The 16,285-nt window shown below is 54.0% G+C and overlaps 1 protein-coding gene across 1 annotated transcript; it reads right to left on the bottom strand.

Annotated features, from left to right (window-relative positions):
• Positions 1–1,720: 1,720 nt before the first annotated feature.
• LOC134350254 (caspase-3-like) lies at positions 1,721–16,033 on the bottom strand. Its single transcript, XM_063055270.1, has 4 exons — positions 15,496–16,033; positions 12,490–12,662; positions 11,188–11,326; positions 1,721–4,547 (listed from the first exon to the last, which is right to left on the bottom strand). Exons 1-4 carry the CDS (start codon positions 15,692–15,694, stop codon positions 4,225–4,227), a joined length of 834 nt encoding a protein of 277 aa, XP_062911340.1. The 5' UTR covers positions 15,695–16,033; the 3' UTR covers positions 1,721–4,224.
• Positions 16,034–16,285: the final 252 nt, after the last annotated feature.

Below are 16,285 nucleotides of genomic sequence, written 5' to 3'. Positions count from 1 at the left end.
AAACCTGCCCACGAGAATATTGGTGCCTCTCGGGTCCAGGAGCAACCCGCCACTTTTGAACAGGTCATACCTCCCCCAGAAGAGATCCCAATGATCCAAGAACCTGAAGCCCAGCTTCTCAGCCACACATTAATCTGCCAGATCATCCTGTTTTTTCCCTCACTGGTGCAAGCCCAGTCCAAACCTGTCATGTGACATCCTGGAGGGGTTTTGGAGTGACAGGAACCCCCAAGTTTGCCGGAGTGCCAATGACCCGGCCATCCAGCCGAGTTTGTATACGACCCCAGTGAGAGTGTTACACTTGTTTATACATCCAGGCCTCTTGACGTGGCCCCTTCTCCATCTGTGAGAGCAGATACAGACTGCAGGACCGCTCCACCGAGCACCTACACTCCATCTGCCATGGCCGTCTGGAGTCCCCTTTTGCAGCCATTTTAGACCCCCTCCCTATTCCCACACTGGCCATGTCTGTTCTTCGTCTCATCCACTGTCAGGGCGAGGCTAAACACACCCTGGAAGAAAAGCCCCTCGTATTCACACAGGGTGGTCTATAGCCCACTGGCATGAACATTGAATTCTCTAGTGTCAGGTATGTATGTATGTATGTATGTATGTATCTATCTATCTCTCTCTCCCTCCCTCCCGCTCTCCCCCTCTCTCCTCCCTACTTCCCTCACTCGGGTACGTGTTCCACCTTCCTCTCCCGTCAGATTCCACCTCGCCCCTCCCAGCCTCTGGGACTACTCCCACTCTTCCCTCTGCCACTGTCCCTCACCCCAACACACCTCAATCCACCTGTCACCCACCAACTCTCTCCACCCCATTCCTTCCTCTACCTGCCTGTCACCCCCCCCACCTGAAACCCCGTATCACCCAGCTCTCCCCACCCCATTCCTTCCACATGACTGTAAACCCCCCCCACACCTGAAAACCCTTTGCTCCACCTCTTTCTACTAACTATCCCCCCCAATCACTCAGTCCGATATAAAACATCGACTGCCCGTTTCCCTCCACAGATGCTGCCTGACCCACTGAGTATCTCCAACCTTTGGCTTGTTGCCCAGGTGCTGACCTGCTGTGGACTGTCCTCTGTGTTAGATTCTGTAACTCCAGAAAATCATCGAAAGTGGGGACCTTTTTTGAATTATTTTCAAAATCTTTGATTCGCTATTAAGCACAGATGTTGGCTAACAATATAACCATATAGCATTTACAGCACGGGAACAGGCCATCATATGTTTTATTATATGATAAAGATTTTTTCCTTTTCTTTTTTTTAACCAAACGGCTGGGTTTTTTCTGGTAGTGGGTTTAGATTTTTTTTGTATAATAAAATTATCTCTTTTCAATATTATGTTTAAATTTAATGTATACGGATATGGGGTAATGAGACTATATTTATGATTCCAATATATTGTAATCAATATATATTACATATCCTACTGTACTCTGTATTCTTTTATGTAAGTAATCAATAACAATATTGGAAAAGAAAGAAAGTAAAACACAGGAGCCCGGTGATGTGGGAATTCAGTTTTACTTTAGTGAGGTGCACACTTGTGATGTAGGGTGGGGGTAATGACGAATGCCATTCTTACATACTTTATGCATATAACCCGTAACCAAACAACATATTTAAAATATTACTGAAAAATTAAATATGTGACACTCCTCCCTGCTTAGCTGCAAACTCCAACTCAATATATCAAATTAATATGTAATATAATGCTCTCTGGTCATTGTGTGTGTGTGTGTGTGTGTGTGTGTGTCTGTGTGTGTGTGTGTGTGTGTGTGTGTGTGTCTGTGTGTGTCTGTGTGTGTGTGTGTGTGTGTCTGTGTGTGTGTGTGTGTGTGTGTGTGTGAGTGTGTGTGTGTCTGTGTGTCTGTGTGTGTGTGTGTGTGTGTGTGTGTCTGTGTGTGTCTGTGTGTGTGTGTGTGTGTGTCTGTGTGTGTCTGTGTGTGTGTGTGTGTGTCTGTGTGTGTGTGTGTGTGTGTGTGTGTGTGTGTCTGTGTGCGTGTGTGTGTGTGTGTCTGTGTGTAATTAAAAATAAATAAAACACCCTGGGAAAGGTTTCACTGTTAACGTAATGGTCTTTCTGTAGAAGCAGTGTTTGGGTTATGGTTACAGATAACGGATGCTTTAGAGATGGAGAAGCAATTTGATAGGACAGGGGAGTGGACCATCGGAGAGAGGGAAGGAGACGATGATCCAGGGGAAGTAATAGGCAGGTAACATTTCACTGTTAACGTAATGGTCTTTCTGTAGAAGCAGTATTTGGGTTAATGGGTACTTTGGAATGTGAGCTGTCCAATGAAGGGAGTGTGTTTTCGTGCTGTGTGCCTGACACTGGTGTGAGCTGGGTGGGAAATGAAGGGAGAAGACGCCGGAGAGAAGAGGTCATAGGACTCGACCCGGAGTGGGACCATGATTCGACGAAGCCCAAGGAGATCAAAGGAAGATCGGCGAAGGGGAAACCATGAGCTCCAACTTGAGCACATTAGACTGTTAAAGCTAGATTGTTTAATTGTATGCAGTGTACTGTGTTATTTCGTGGTACTGATTTGTAACGAATCACACAGCATTCACACATATAGGGTGTCTCGGGGTTTTGCACCTCAATCTCACACGTTTGGCGAGGCCGGAGATAGTCTTCCCCAGACTTATACAGCCAACAGAACCGGAGTGTTTTGTGTGTGTAGATAGATATAGAGATATATCTATCTACATACACACACACAAGATGTCTAGGGAGTGATATGCTTTATATATAAATATATTTTACAGTATTCTACAATTACAGTTTTATAATACCGCATGGTAAATTTAAAATCGTCCCATTCAGGCCTAATGATCTAATCACTGTGGAGGAAGGAATTCCTTCTCCTGTGGGATAATGTTGTTCCTGACAAGGGGGGTCACTCTGCTTGGCAGGTGAGACAGACTTGTGGCTGTGAAAGAATCTCGGGTTCTGTGGTGGATGCAGGAGTTGTCTCTGGGACTGCAGCAACTGGTTCTGACAGCTCTGGACACCTTTTTTCTCCAACAATTGGTTCTGCTCTCAACTGATCGACGTGTCATCTCCAGACGACATCAGACACAATCTCCACTCTGTCCTTACTCTTTCAGAGTACCAACTTTTGATCACCTCTGCAATCCCTCACCAGGAGTGGGACGTTGAACCTCCTTGCTTGAGAAGCCCTCGATTTGCCTCAACTGTTTATTCTGTGTACTCTTTCTGAGACTGGGTCTGAGGAGATCACAAGCACAAGGGACGACCCAGGAACAACACAACTGGTGAGCTGTTGGTCACGGAGCGTGCTGCGTTTCAATATGCAAGGAGGAGACTGGCAAGGTTTTGATTCAGTGTAGTGTTCTGCTGACTTTGCATGCAGTGCATTCTTTAGACCCAGACAAACATTTTCGCCAGGCTGGGTGGTACGGTGCAGGTGTAATTTCACTTTCAGGAGTGATTGAAACTGCTTTGCAACAAACTGCAGTCCATTGGCACTCACTAAGTGTTCTGGAACACCAGTCCTTAGGAAGAGGCTTCTCAACACATCGGCAGTGTGCGAGGCTGTAGTGGAGGCAATTGGGGACACATCTGGTCACTTTACAGCTGCAGTCACGACCAAGAAATTTGTGCCCATGGCAAACTCCGCGTGAATCCTCTGCCGAGGTAATGCAGGCCCTTCCCAGGGATGGAGAGGCGCTGCTGTTGGCATCTTCTGGATGTTTTGGCATCCCAAACAGTGCATGGCAAACTGATTGATCTGCTGGTCGATCCCAGGCCACCAGGTCAAAGCTTCGAGCCAACTCTTTGTTTCTGACCACGCCTAGAGACTGGCACGTAGCTCTCACCGTGGATGGTTCGAAGACTCTCTATCCCCACTCAAGGCAAGCCCCAAACAGGACAGGTCCATCCCGGCACTGTTAAAAATGTGGAACTGGAATTTCTGCTCCACATTCTGGGTTGCAAGACAGACATAGTGTGGAGTCTCTTCTGGTTTCCCTTTGGATCATCTCTGGCGTGATAGGGAGAGTCCTGGTTTGCACGAGGGAGAATGTGTCAAGAGGGGAGTCCCCTTTTGTCAATTTTTCAGGCATTTTGTTTTCCCAAGGGTGGACTGGAGTGCAATTGCAACACTTAGGCAAAGTTTGGATAGGTGGGTGGGAGGGATGGGTATAGAGGACAGTGGTTCCAGCGGGCCTCGGTACAGCATGGACTAGATGGGCCGAGGCACCTGTGACTGCACAGTAGTGCTCAGTGACTCGCTGTGGCTGAGGCTGCTGTTCTCAGGGGGACCTGGGTTGCTCTCTGCAGAGGGCCGGTCGGAGAAGGGGTAGACCTCGTGTCGCAACTTGCTGACGAAACAAGGCATCTGCTTCTTGCCCCCATAGGCACCCTTGGATTCAAACCACAGGGCAACCAGGCAGTTGACATGAGTCATGATTCTCAGCAGCTCCCAGTGTCTCTGATCGCCATGCAGCAGATCACACAGCGTCTGCAGGAATGCAGATCCGGACGCACGCAGGAAGGAGCCGTAGTCTGTAGCAGTGGCAGAGGGTGGAGATGGAAATTGTAAAACATTGAAAGGTTTTCCACATGTACATCGAAACATCAAACCTGAAATGCATCATTACTGTCAACACTCCAAACAGGTTACATGATCGAAATCTCAGCAGGGCAACTGGTACTTCCCCTCTCCCATCCATCTCAACATCTGCCTCCAAACTTGCCCCATGCATTTTATCTTTCTCCCACTTCCGGCATCCATCTGAACCCCTCCAGACCCCCATCCATCTGAACCCCTCCAGACCCCCATCCATCTGAACTCCTCCAGACCCTCATCCATCTGAACCCCTCCAGACCCCCATCCATCTATCTGAACCCCTCCAGACCCCCATCCATCTGAACTCCTCCAGACCCTCATCAATCTGAACCCCTCCAGACCCCCATCCATCTATCTGAACCCCTCCAGACCCCCATCCATCTGAACCCCTTCAGACCCTCATCCAACTGAACCCCTCCAGACCCCCATCCATCTGAACCCCTCCAGACCCCCATCCATCCATCTGAACCACTCCAGACCCCCATCCATCTGAACCCCTTCAGACCTCTACCCATCTGAACCCCTCCAGACCCTCATCCATCTGAACTCCTCCAGACCCTCATCCATCTGAACCCCTCCAGACCCTCATCCATCTGAACCCCTCCAGACCCCCATCCATCTGAACCCCTCCAGTCCCCTACCCATCCAACTGAACCCCTCCAGACTCTCATCCAACTGAACCCCTCCAGACCCCCATCCATCTGAAAACCTCCAGACCCCTACCCATCCATCTGAACTCCTCCAAACCCTCATCCATCTGAACCCCTCCAGACCCTCATCCATCTGAACCCCTTCAGACCCCTACCCATCTGAACCCCTCCAGACCCTCATCCATCCATCTGAACCCCTCCAGACCCCATTCATCTGAACCCCTCCAGACCCCCATCCATCGGAACTCCTCCAGACCCTCATCCATCTGAACCCCTCCAGACCCTCATCCATCTGAACCCCTCCAGACCCCCATCCATCTGAACACCTCCAGACCCCCATCCATCTGAACCCCTCCAATCCCCTACCCATCCATCTGAACCCCTCCAGACCCCCATCCATCTGAGCCCTTCCAGACCCCCATCCATCTGAACCCCTCCAGACCCCCATCCATCTGACCTCCTCCAGACCCCCATCCATCTGAACCCCTCCAGACCCCCATCCATCTATCTGAACCCCTCCAGACCCCCATCCATCTGAACTCCTCCAGACCCTCATCCATCTGAACCCCTCCAGACCCCCATCCATCCATCTGAACCACTCCAGACCCCCATCCATCTGAACCCCTCCAGTCCCCTACCCATCCAACTGAACCCCTCCAGACTCTCATCCAACTGAACCCCTCCAGACCCCCATCCATCTGAAAACCTCCAGACCCCTACCCATCCATCTGAACTCCTCCAAACCCTCATCCATCTGAACCCCTCCAGACCCTCATCCATCTGAACCCCTTCAGACCCCTACCCATCTGAACCCCTCCAGACCCTCATCCATCCATCTGAACCCCTCCAGACCCCCATTCATCTGAACCCCTCCAGACCCCCATCCATCGGAACTCTTCCAGACCCTCATCCATCTGAACCCCTCCAGACCCTCATCCATCTGAACCCCTCCAGACCCCCATCCATCTGAACACCTCCAGACCCCCATCCATCTGAACCCCTCCAATCCCCTACCCATCCATCTGAACCCCTCCAGACCCCCATCCATCTGAGCCCTTCCAGACCCCCATCCATCTGAACCCCTCCAGACCCCCATCCATCTGAACTCCTCCAGACCCCCATCCATCTGAACCCCTCCAGACCCCCATCCATCTATCTGAACCCCTCCAGACCCCCATCCATCTGAACTCCTCCAGACCCTCATCCATCTGAACCCCTCCAGACCCCCATCCATCTATCTGAACCCCTCCAGACCCTCATCCATCTGAACTCCTCCAGACCCTCATCCATCTGAACCCCTCCAAACCCTCATCCATCTGAACCCTTCCAGACCCCCATCCATCTGAACCCCTCCAGTCCCCTACCCATCCAACTAAACCCCTCCAGACCCTCATCCATCTGAACCCCTCCAGACCCCTACCCATCCATCTGAACCCATCCAACTGAACCCCTCCAGACCCTCATGCAACTGAACCCCTCCAGACCCCCATCCATCTGAACCCCTTCAGACCCCTACCCATCTGAATCCCTCGCAACCCCCATCCATCTGAACCCCTCCAGACCCTCATCCATCTGAACCCCTCCAGACCCCCATCCATCTGAACCCCTCCAGACCCCCATCCATATGAACCCCTCCAGACCCCTACCCATCTGAACCCCTCCAGACCCCCATCCATCTGAACCCTTCCAGACCCCTACCCATCTGAACCCCTCCAGACCCCCATCCATCTGAACCCCTCCAGACTCTCATCCAAATGAACTCCTCCAGACCCTCATCCGATTGAACCCCTCCAGACCCCATCCATCTGAACCACTCCAGACCCCCATCGATCCATCTGAACCCCTCCAGATCCCCATCCATCTGAACCCCTCCAGACCCTCATCCATCTGAACCCCTCCAGATCCCTACCCATCCATCTGAACCCCTCCAGACCCCTACTCATCCAACTGAACCCCTCCAGACCCTCATCCAACTGAATCCCTCCAGACCCCCATCCATCTGAACCACTTCAGACCCCAACCCATCCATCTGAACCCCTCCAGACCCTCATCTATCTGAACCCCTCCAGACCCCCATCCATCTGAACCCCTCCAGACTCTCATCCAAATGAACTCCTCCAGACCCTCATCCGATTGAACCCCTCCAGACCCCATCCATCTGAACCACTCCAGACCCCCATCCATCTGAACCCCTCCAGACCCTCATCCATCTGAACCCCTCCAGATCCCTACCCATCCATCTGAACCCCTCCAGACCCCCATCCAACTGAATCCCTCCAGACCCCCATCCATCTGAACCACTTCAGACCCCAACCCATCCATCTGAACCCCTCCAGACCCTCAATCTGAACCCCTCCAGACCCTTATCCATCTGAACCCCTCTAGATCCCTACCCATCCATCTGAACTCCTCGACCCCTACCCATCCATCTGAACCCCTCCAGACCCTCATCCATCTGAACCCCTCCAGACCCCTACCCATCCATCTGAACCCCTCCAGACCCCTACCCATCCAACTGAACCCCTCCAGACCCTCATGCAACTGAACCCCTCCAGACCCCCATCCATCTGAACCCCTTCAGACCCCTACTCATCTGAACCCCTCGCAACCCCCATCCATCTGAACCCCTCCAGACCCCCATCCATCTGAACCCTTCCAGACCCCTACCCATCTGAACCCCTCCAGACCCCCATCCATCTGAACCCCTCCAGACTCTCATCCAAATGAACTCCTCCAGACCCTCATCCGATTGAACCCCTCCAGACCCCATCCATCTGAACCACTCCAGACCCCCATCGATCCATCTGAACCCCTCCAGATCCCCATCCATCTGAACCCCTCCAGACCCTCATCCATCTGAACCCCTCCAGATCCCTACCCATCCATCTGAACCCCTCCAGACCCCTACTCATCCAACTGAACCCCTCCAGACCCTCATCCAACTGAATCCCTCCAGACCCCCATCCATCTGAACCACTTCAGACCCCAACCCATCCATCTGAACCCCTCCAGACCCTCATCTATCTGAACCCCTCCAGACCCTTATCCATCTGAACCCCTCTAGATCCCTACCCATCCATCTGAACTCCTCGACCCCTACCCATCCATCTGAACCCCTCCAGACCCCTACCCATCCAACTGAACCCCTCCAGACCCTCATGCAACTGAACCCCTCCAGACCCCCATCCATCTGAACCCCTCCAGACCCTCATCCATCTGAACCCCTCCAGACCCCCATCCATCTGAACCCCTCCAGACCCCCATCCATATGAACCCCTCCAGACCCCTACCCATCTGAACCCCTCCAGACCCCCATCCATCTGAACCCTTCCAGACCCCTACCCATCTGAACCCCTCCAGACCCCATCCATCTGAACCACTCCAGACCCCCATCGATCCATCTGAACCCCTCCAGATCCCCATCCATCTGAACCCCTCCAGACCCTCATCCATCTGAACCCCTCCAGATCCCTACCCATCCATCTGAACCCCTCCAGACCCCTACTCATCCAACTGAACCCCTCCAGACCCTCATCCAACTGAATCCCTCCAGACCCCCATCCATCTGAACCCCTCCAGACCCCCATCCAACTGAACCCCTCCAGACCCCCATCCATCTGAACCCCTCCGGACCCTCATCTATCTGAACCCCTCCAGACCCTTATCCATCTGAACCCCTCTAGATCCCTACCCATCCATCTGAACTCCTCGACCCCTACCCATCCATCTGAACCCCTCCAGACCCTCATCCATCTGAACCCCTCCAGACCCCTACCCATCCATCTGAACCCCTCCAGACCCCTACCCATCCATCTGAACCCCTCCAGACCCTCATGCAACTGAACCCCTCCAGACCCCCATCCATCTGAACCCCTTCAGACCCCTATCCATCTGAACCCCTCGCAACCCCCATCCATCTGAACCCCTCCAGACCCTCATCCATCTGAACCCCTCCAGACCCCCATCCATCTGAACCCCTCCAGACCCCCATCCATATGAACCCCTCCAGACCCCTACCCATCTGAACCCCTCCAGACCCCCATCCATCTGAACCCTTCCAGACCCCTACCCATCTGAACCCCTCCAGACCCCCATCCATCTGAACCCCTCCAGACTCTCATCCAAATGAACTCCTCCAGACCCTCATCCAATTGAACCCCTCCAGACCCCATCCATCTGAACCACTCCAGACCCCCATCCATCCATCTGAACCCCTCCAGATCCCCATCCATCTGAACCCCTCCAGACCCTCATCCATCTGAACCCCTCCAGATCCCTACCCATCCATCTGAACCCCTCCAGACCCTCATCCAACTGAACCCCTCCAGACCCTCATCCAACTGAATCCCTCCAGACCCCCATCCATCTGAACTCCTCCAGACCCCTACCCATCCATCTGAACCACTCCAGACCCCCATCCATCTGAACTCCTCCAGACCCCTACCCATCTGAACCCCTCCAGACCCCCATCCATCTGAACCCCTCCAGACCCTCATCCAACTGAACCCCTCCAGACCCCCATCCATCCATCTGAACCCCTCCAGACCCTCATCCATCTGAACCCCTCCAGACCCCCATCCATCTGAACCCCTCCAAACCTCATCCATATGAACCCCTCCAGACCCCCATCCATCTGAACCCCTCCAACCCTCATCCATCTGAACCCATCCAGACCCTCATCCAACTGAACCCCTCCAGACCCCATCCATCTGAACCCCTCCAGACCCCCATCCATCTGAACCCCTCCAACCCTCATCCATCTGAACCCCTCCAGACCCCCATCCATCTGAACCCCTCCAACCCTCATCCATCTGAACCCATCCAGACCCTCATCCAACTGAACCCCTCCAGACCCCATCCATCTGAACCACTCCAGACCCCATCCATCCATCTGAACCCCTCCAGACCCCCATCCATCCATCTGAACCCCTCCAGACCCTCATCCATCTGAACCCCTCCAGACCCTCATCCAACTGAACCCCTCCAGACCCCCATCCATCCATCTGAACCCCTCCAGACCCCCATCCATCCATCTGAACCCCTCCAGACCCTCATCCAACTGAACCCCTCCAGACCTCATCCATCTGAACCACTCCAGACCCCCATCCATCCATCTGAACCCCTCCAGACCCCCATCCATCCATCTGAACCCCTCCAGACCCCTACCCATCCATCTGAACCCCTCCAGACCCTTATCCATCTGAACTCCTCTAGATCCCTACCTATCCATCTGAACCCCTCCAGACCCCCATCCATCTGAACCCCCCACACCGCCATCCATCTGAACCCCTCTAAACTCCCTATCCATCCATGCGAATCCCTCCAAACCCCTATATTTCCATCTGAACCCCTCCAGACCCCCATCCATCTGAACCCCCCACACCGCCATCCATCTGAACCCCTCCAAACTCCCTATCCATCCATGTGAATCCCTCCAAACCCAAATCTTTCCATCTGAACCCCTCCAACCCCAACCATCTTAACCCCTCCACCCTTGCCCCATCCATTTTATCTTTCTCCTGCATGTCTATCCATATTAACCCTCTCCCACCCTCCCCTACTTCCCCCTCTAACATAACCCTGCCCACCCTTCCCCATCCAGTACACTACCCCAACCCTCCCCTATCCATCTTGCCCCCAAAACCCTCCCCTATCTATCCGACCCCCCAACCCTCTCCTCTCCATCTTGTTCCCGCAACCCTCACCTATCCATCCAATGCCCCATTCCCTCCCCTACCCATCCGAACCACCTCTAGCATCCCCCTCCCCCCATCTTACCCTCTCCAACTCTCCCTTATCCATCTTGGCCCTCTCCTTCCCTCACACCATCTCATCTTCCTCCCCCTCTCCACTTTCTCCTTCCCCGCCCGATCCATCCCACGCTGGACGTGATCTGGGAGCGGAGCCCCGTTGCCGTGCCGCCTACCTGGGCTGCTGGAGAAGTGGACGGCCGTGTCATCAGGAATGGCGAGGTAATGAGAGAAGAAGTCGGGCTCAGCAGGGCAGCTATCAGTCTCGACCTCCCCCACGCAAACCCCGTCGTCCAGTTGCATCCCTCGACAGGCCTGTGGGGCAGGGCGGAGCAGGTGCGATGTGGAGCTGGGTTATTGGTTCAATACCGTCACATGCCACCATACAATCACTTCATCTCGTCAGTGGAAATCAATAACAGAATGTGGAATCTGAACAGAACTGACTCTGCAGATGAAAGCCAGGGGGACACACACAAAATACAATAAAACTCAGCAGGTCAGACAGCATCTATGGAGAGGCACAAATCGTCGCCATTTTGGGCCGTGACCCTTCATCGGGACTGAGGAAGAAGGTTGGGGGGGGGTGGGAGGCAAGAAATACAAGCTGGCAGGTGACAGGGGAGATCAGGTGAGCAGAAAGGTGGGTGGGGGGGTAGAAATGAGAAGGGGGGTGATAGGTGGGAAAGGTAAAGGCCTGGAAAAGGACTCTGACAGAGGAGAGGGGACCATGGCAGAAAGGGAAGGAGGAGGGACACCGGGCGAGGTGAGGAGAAAGGGGGAGATGAGAGGGCAGAATGCAGAGAAAGGTGCAGTGCAGGCAGATAATAACGTGCAAGGTCATAAAGGTGGCCTGAGTTCATGAGTTAATCTTTACCTTTTGAGAGATGGGTTTAAGTGTCCCAATACCGAGGGACGAAGGCTGCCCTTGAACCTGGCCAACTATTGTATATCTTTATTGTTTCCATAAATGCCTGCAGGAAAATTAATCTCGGGGCAGTATGTGGTAACACTTCAGTCCTTGATAATAAATTTACTTTGAATGTGTTCTCAGGAGCTCTGCCCGATGGAAGGGAGGAGAGAAGAGGGTGCCTGGGGTGGGGAGGGGAGGAGGTCTTTCATTATGCTGGCTAATTATCGAGGCAGTGGGAGGTGCAGGCAGAGTCCGCGGAGGGGAGGATAGTTTCAGTGATTTGCTGAGCTGTGTTCACGACCCTCTGCAATTACTTGCAGTTGTTGTACCCGGCCGAGATGCATCCGGATTGGATTCTTTCTACCGTGCATCTGGTGACACGCCAAACGCCTTTTTGACCCTGGTCTGTCTTGCCCATTGTGTCCTCGTGGCTGGACCAGTGATAACCATCAGAGTTCAGGGCAGGTTTACACCGAGCGGTTGTTGGGACCATGCCTGCAGGGTTTCTGGGGCAGTGCAGACTGGCTTTCCATTGCTCGTGGGTCTTCGCTCTAAGCTTACTCACCTGAACGAAGAAGATCTTTGGCTTCCCCGCCAGTGCCGTGCAGGCCTTCTCTGTAAACATGGAGTAAATATTCCTGAGGTGCACCGGTTTGCCATCTGCTCCATAAATCAGCCCATCATCTCCGTGGCTCGAGAGAACGGAGACAAAACAGGATCCGTGGGCCCGCTGAGATTCTGTACAGATTACCGTTGTTAACCAAAGTCAGCAGAAGCCACAGTGAAGCCCCTCTCCCTTCTCTCGCCAGCCACTCCCAACACTCTCCCCTCACTCTCATCACTCTCCCCACACTCCCCTTACTCCCAACACTCTTCCCTCACACCCAACACTCTCCCCTTACTCTCATCACTCTCCCCACACTCCCAACACTCTGCCCTCACTCTCCCCACACTCCCCTTACTCCCAACACTCTTCCCGCACACCCAACACTCTCCCCTCACTCTCATCACTCTCCCCTCACTCTCAACGCACTCCCAACACTCTCCCCTCACTCCGACTCTCCACTCACTCCCAACACTCTCCCCACACTCTCCCCTCATTCTCATTACTCTCCCAGCACGCTCCCCTCACTCCCATCACTCTCCCCACACTCCCAACACTCTCCCCACACTCTCATCACTCTCCCAGCACTCTCTCCTCACTCCCAACACTCTCCCTTCACTCTCCCCACACTTCCCTCACTCCCAACACTCCCCCCTCACTCTCAACACACTCCCAACACTCTCCATTCACTCTCGTCACTCTCCCTACAGTCCCAACACTCTCCCCTCACTCTCAACACTCTCCCCTCACACCCAACAGTCTCCCCTCACTCCCAACACTCTTCCCTCACTCCCATCACTCTCCCCACACTCCCATCACTGTCCCCTCACTCCCAACACTCTCCCCTCACTCACACTACTCTCCCCTCACTCCCAACACGCTCCCCTCACACCCAACACTCTCCCCTCACTCTCATCACTTTCCCCCCACTCTCCCCACACTCCCAACACTCTCCCTACAGTCCCAACACTCTCCCTTCACTCTCATCTCTCCCCACACTCTCATCACTCTCCCCTCACTCCCAACACTCTCCCCACACTCTCATCACTCTCCCAACACTCTCCCCTCACACCAAAACTCTCCCCTCACACCCAACACTCTCCCCACACTCCCAATACTCCGCCTCACACCCAACTCTCTCCCCTCACTCCCATCACTCTCCCCACACTCCCAACACTCTCCCCTCACTCCCACGACTCTCCCCTCACTCCCAACATTCTCCCACACTCTCAAATCAGTCTACCAACACTCTCCCCTCACTCCCAACACTCTCCTCTCACTCTCGTCACTCTCCCTTCACTACCAACACTCTCCTCTCGCTCCCAACACTCTCTCCACACTCTCAACACTCTCCCCTCGCTCTCATCTCTCTCCCTTCACTATCGACACTCTCCCCACACTCTCTCCTAACTCCGCACTCTCCCCTCATTCTCAACACTCTCCCCTCACTCCCATTACTCTCCACACTCCCATCTCGCTCCCTTCGCTCTCCCCACGTTCCCAACGATTCCCCTCACTCCCCACATTCCCATCGCTCTCCCCATCAGTTTAACTTCATTCCCACGAGGCGCACACATTTTCCACCTAATGCCACTCTCCCGGAGCCCCAGCACTTGACGGGATCCGGGTGAATGTCTCTCACGGGCGTCACCTGAGTCGTCAGTGGGGCTCGGGTTTCAGTGCTGGTAAACGGAATCGGTATGGTTGGGTGTTGGAGGGTCACCGCGGACACGAAAGGTCGACGGGCCCCGTTTTTCAGTGCGGGGCCCGAACCGCCTTTCAGCGACCTAACCCTGCATCTGCGGCTCCTGTTGGCGACCAGCGGCCTCTTGGCGGACTTGTTCTCAACCTCTGCCCCGTGAGCCAGCTTCCCAGCCCAGCCGTGGTTCCCGCACGCACTCTGATCCTGGGCTCCCGGACCCCCGCCGACCAAGTTCGATGTCGGTCGCAGGGGGAGCGAGCACACTCCGCAGAAAACCGCGCCATGATCGGGATCGAAACCGGCGTGTGGGTCCTCGACCCATCTCTGCAATCTCCATAGTGCCCCATATCTGCTTCCTGTGTCCGTCAATATCATTCTCCCTCAGTGAGGCCACGGATTTGGACAAGCACTGCATATTCCGTCCGGGTAGATTCCAACATCGATCTCTCCAACTTCCGCTCATTTCTCCCCGCTCCCTCTTTCTCTTCCTTGATTCCCCATTCTGGCTCCCCTCTCTCACCTTTCTCTTCTCACCTGCCCATCACGCCTCTCTGGTGCCCCTCTTCCTTCCCCTTTTCCCCATGGTCCATTCTCCTCTCCCAACTGATTCCCTCTTCTTCAGCCCGTTACCTTTTCCACCTATCACCTCCCGGTTTCTCACTTCACCCACCTTTCCCCTCACCTGGTCTCACCGATCACCCCACGGTTTCTCATTTCACCCACCTTTCCCCTTACCTGGTCTCACCTATCATCTCCCAGTTTCTCACTTCACCTTTCCCCTCACCTGGTCTCGCCTATCACCTCCCAGTTTCTCACTTCACCTTTCCCCTCACCTGGTCTTGCCTATCACCCCCCCCCCCCGGGTTTCTCATTTCACCCACCTTTCCCCTCACCTGGTCTCACCTATCACCTCCCCCCGGCCGGTTTGTTCTTCTCCCCCCTCTGGACCACCTTCTCACTCTGGTTTCTGCCCCCTTCCTTTCCAATCCTGATCACCCGTAATCCCACCGCGGGGGGCACCTCCGATTCCGACACGGAACCCAGCGCTCACGCCCACCCCAGGTAACCCCCTTCCCCATCACCTGGCCTCTCATATCACCTGCCAGTTTGTAATCCTTCCCCTCTCTCCTCTCCTTCTGCCCTCTTCCTTTCCAGTCTCGGCCCGAAAGGTCAACTGTTTGTCCCCTCCCGGACAGCCGAGTTCCTCCAGCATTTCGGGCGTGTCGCCCGAGGTTCCCAGCATCACAGGCTTCTTTGTTGCTCACCTTCCCGGTACTTCTGTAAGATGTCCTCTGCGGTGTAGTCCATAGCGATTGTCACGTCAAAGCCGAGCTTGTACAGCACTCGATGGAGTCTTTCCCTGTCTATCCCAGCCCCCGCCCTGTTGCGGACGAAAGGGTCCTGAAACTTTTCCACCGAGACGATGAGAGCCCGCGCCTTACTGCCCTTCCGCAGCTCCGCCATTCTCCCAGTTCCGCAGACAGCTCTCACCGCCGGCCTGCTGCCTCAGCCGCCGTGGCTAAGTGACCCGACTCGCTCTCACTCTCCCAGGGCCCGGAGAGTTAAAGTGACAGATGGAAGGACCAAGGATCGGGGGCCGGCAGTTCGGACAGTCAGCCTACAGCCCCGCCAAGCAATCAGCTGAGCTCCCGATCCTCATTCCCGAATCCTCAAAACGCGCCGTTTACCCCCCGACGCTCAGCGCGAAGTGACTCGGTCACATAAGTGGAAACTACCTTCGGAGCAAAACTACTTCAACTTTTACATATCACATGGTTGAGAGCGAGAAGCCACCCGACTCTTTTTTGCCCTCAGCCCCTCCCTTCAGACAAACGGAGTCCGAAGTACAAATAGTCATAGTCATACTTTATTGATCCCGGGGGAAATTGGTTTTTGCTACAGTTGCACCATAAATAATAAATAGTAATAAAACCATAAATAGTTAAATAGTAATATGTAAATTATGCCAGGAAATAAGGGAGGAGTTGTAAAGTTTGATGGCCACAGGCAGGAATGACTTCCTATGACGCTCTGTGTTGCATCTCGGTGGAATGA

Source organism: Mobula hypostoma, chromosome 8 (assembly GCF_963921235.1).
Source record: "Mobula hypostoma chromosome 8, sMobHyp1.1, whole genome shotgun sequence".
Lineage (NCBI taxonomy): Eukaryota > Metazoa > Chordata > Chondrichthyes > Myliobatiformes > Myliobatidae > Mobula > Mobula hypostoma.
Note: the sequence above shows the minus strand (reverse complement) of the source record. Positions and strands in the feature narration are given on the sequence as shown.

What these genes read in the sequence shown, in the direction of transcription:
- LOC134350254 (XM_063055270.1), bottom strand. Translation starts at nt 15,694, where the DNA reads ATGGCGGAGCTGCGGAAGGGCAGTAAGGCGCGGGCTCTCATCGTCTCG. An exon ending in CTTACAGAAGTACCGGGAAG is followed by an intron (nt 12,663 to 15,495) that starts GTGAGCAACAAA and finishes TAATCTGTACAG; the next exon opens with AATCTCAGCGGGCCCACGGA. An exon ending in CAAAGATCTTCTTCGTTCAG is followed by an intron (nt 11,327 to 12,489) that starts GTGAGTAAGCTT and finishes CCTGCCCCACAG; the next exon opens with GCCTGTCGAGGGATGCAACT.